General features: G+C 44.0%; 1 protein-coding gene across 1 annotated transcript in view; it reads left to right on the plus strand.

The window, feature by feature from the left end:
* MSRB2 (methionine sulfoxide reductase B2) overlaps positions 1-2,011 on the plus strand; it is a gene marked incomplete at its 5' end in the record, with an annotated part of 14,957 nt that overhangs the window by 11,615 nt on the left and 1,331 nt on the right. The window contains one exon of the mRNA XM_006773824.2: positions 1,492-1,639. Coding sequence (XP_006773887.1) covers positions 1,492-1,639 — 148 coding nt within the window. The remainder of the gene's footprint in view (positions 1-1,491; positions 1,640-2,011) is intronic.

Below are 2,011 nucleotides of genomic sequence, written 5' to 3' on the forward strand. Positions count from 1 at the left end.
CTGATAGTCCGACAGAAAACTTTATGACTCCGTTTGATATTATCAGTGGGACTTTTGCTACTGCATCACTGATGACAGAGATTTTACATCAGGTTTATATTTCGTGACCTTCAGAGATATGCACGAACTACTATTTTCATCCATCAGGCTACTCCTATTACAAGACTTAGCAAAATTCATCACTGAGAACAAAGATTCACAAGTGTATGTGGATGAAAACATGGAGAGTAATGCTGTTGCAGTTTTTTAACAGAAAAAAATTTCTGGAATGGCATTCCAAGTCCTCAATAGTTCGTTTTCGACACTATTAAAATTGCTCTTCCCCTGTCTCATCAATCCATGTCTGTGGTCTTTAACTTAACGTGTTATGTAAAATTATTTACTTATTTAAGATGCACCTACACTGAATTTAATCTGAAAAATAAAAAAGTTGGTATTAAGAAAAAAATTATAAATGGGAGATTATAAGAGAGGGTTTCACGTGCCAGCAAAAGTTATTGGCGTGCCATGTTTGGCATACGTGCCAGGGGTTGCCCACCCCTGGTCTAGAGATTTGATTTGCCAGATTTTTCTTTTCAATTTGCTCAGGGTTTTTTTTTTTTTTTGTTTTTTTTTTGCAATATTTATGATTCATTTCTTCTCATTTTCCCTTAGAGCCATCTCACAGCCATTTAAAATTTAAATATTTATTTTCCTGGCACTATTTAAGGGAGCTTATCTTTTAAAGCGCTTAGAGAGGAGGCAGGTCTTTGGTGGGCAGATTATTTGTTGCCTCCTCTTGCCTCCCCAGCTTCAGCACCACTTGTCCTTGTGGGACTCCCCCGGGGATCAGCTTCACTGCAGTGACTGACTCAGAGCGACCAGGCTTATTTATTAATAAGAATAGTCATAGTGAACGTTTTTTCATAAGCACATTCCATATGCTCCACAAAGTAGCTCTTTGAATTCTCAAAACACCTCCATAAGGTAGGTCTTAACCCCCTTTTGCAGATGAGGACACTAAGGCTGAAAGGGGAAGCAGCCTGCCCAGTTCCACACAGCTGAGCGGTGGCAGGGTCAGCTCGTGGGTCCTCGCAGGTGGCCAGGCCTCTGTGTTGAGATAACCCAGTTTCTGGTGCTGAAAGTGGCTGCTTCATCAGACCTCACGCTTCTCTGACAGGCCGAGCTCAATGTGCCCTCCTTCAACCACTGCTATTTCACCCTTTTTTACCTTTACAGCACATGGATTTAATCTGTTTGTTAATATGCAACACAATCCACAAAGCTCCTTGTTGGACATTGAGAAACCGTTAACACCAAAGAAACACTGTGAAGGGACCATGTTTTTAATAGTGAAGGTTCAGTGGGCAAAATCCCTGTGGAATTGTCATATCACCCGCCATGGGATCTGGCAGAGGAGGGAGGGAATCGATCTGCTCAGTAGAAAAATGAGTCCGGGCCTAAATGCTCTTTGTGTGTTAATAACGGTAGCATTGGGAATGTCATCCTTAGTTCTGAGAAAAAGTACTGCTCCGGCACTGGATGGCCTTCGTTTTCTGAGGCCCACGGTGCGTCTGGCTCTGATGAAAGCAACACAGGAATCCTGAGACGTGTGGACACCTCACTGGGAGCAGCTCGCACAGAGGTTGTCTGCAAGCAGGTGAGTTTCTTTGCGTTGTCTGTAGGGTTTTCCCTGATGCTGTCCCAAGTGCCACAAAGAGCTCTCTTGTCCTTGGCAAGCCTAGTTGCCACTGAAGCACATGGGGTTTCTACTTCTGCAGCTTCCGATCCCTCCCTCCCCTCATTCTGGGCAGTGCAGAGAAGAGAGAGAGCCTTCCTCCCACCCCCTGAGAAGCCTGTCCTGGGTCTAGCCTTCCAGAGCTGAGAACAGAGTCAGGATCAGAAAGAAAGAGTTGGCCCTAACATTCTTTAGAACTGTGGCTCTCAACCTTCCTAATGCCGTGACCCTTTCATACAGTTCCTCATGTTGTGGTGACCCCCAATTTCATTGTTACAAATTGAACATAATTAA

Source organism: Myotis davidii, unplaced genomic scaffold (genome assembly GCF_000327345.1).
Source record: "Myotis davidii unplaced genomic scaffold, ASM32734v1 scaffold86, whole genome shotgun sequence".
Classification (NCBI taxonomy): Eukaryota; Metazoa; Chordata; class Mammalia; order Chiroptera; family Vespertilionidae; genus Myotis; species Myotis davidii.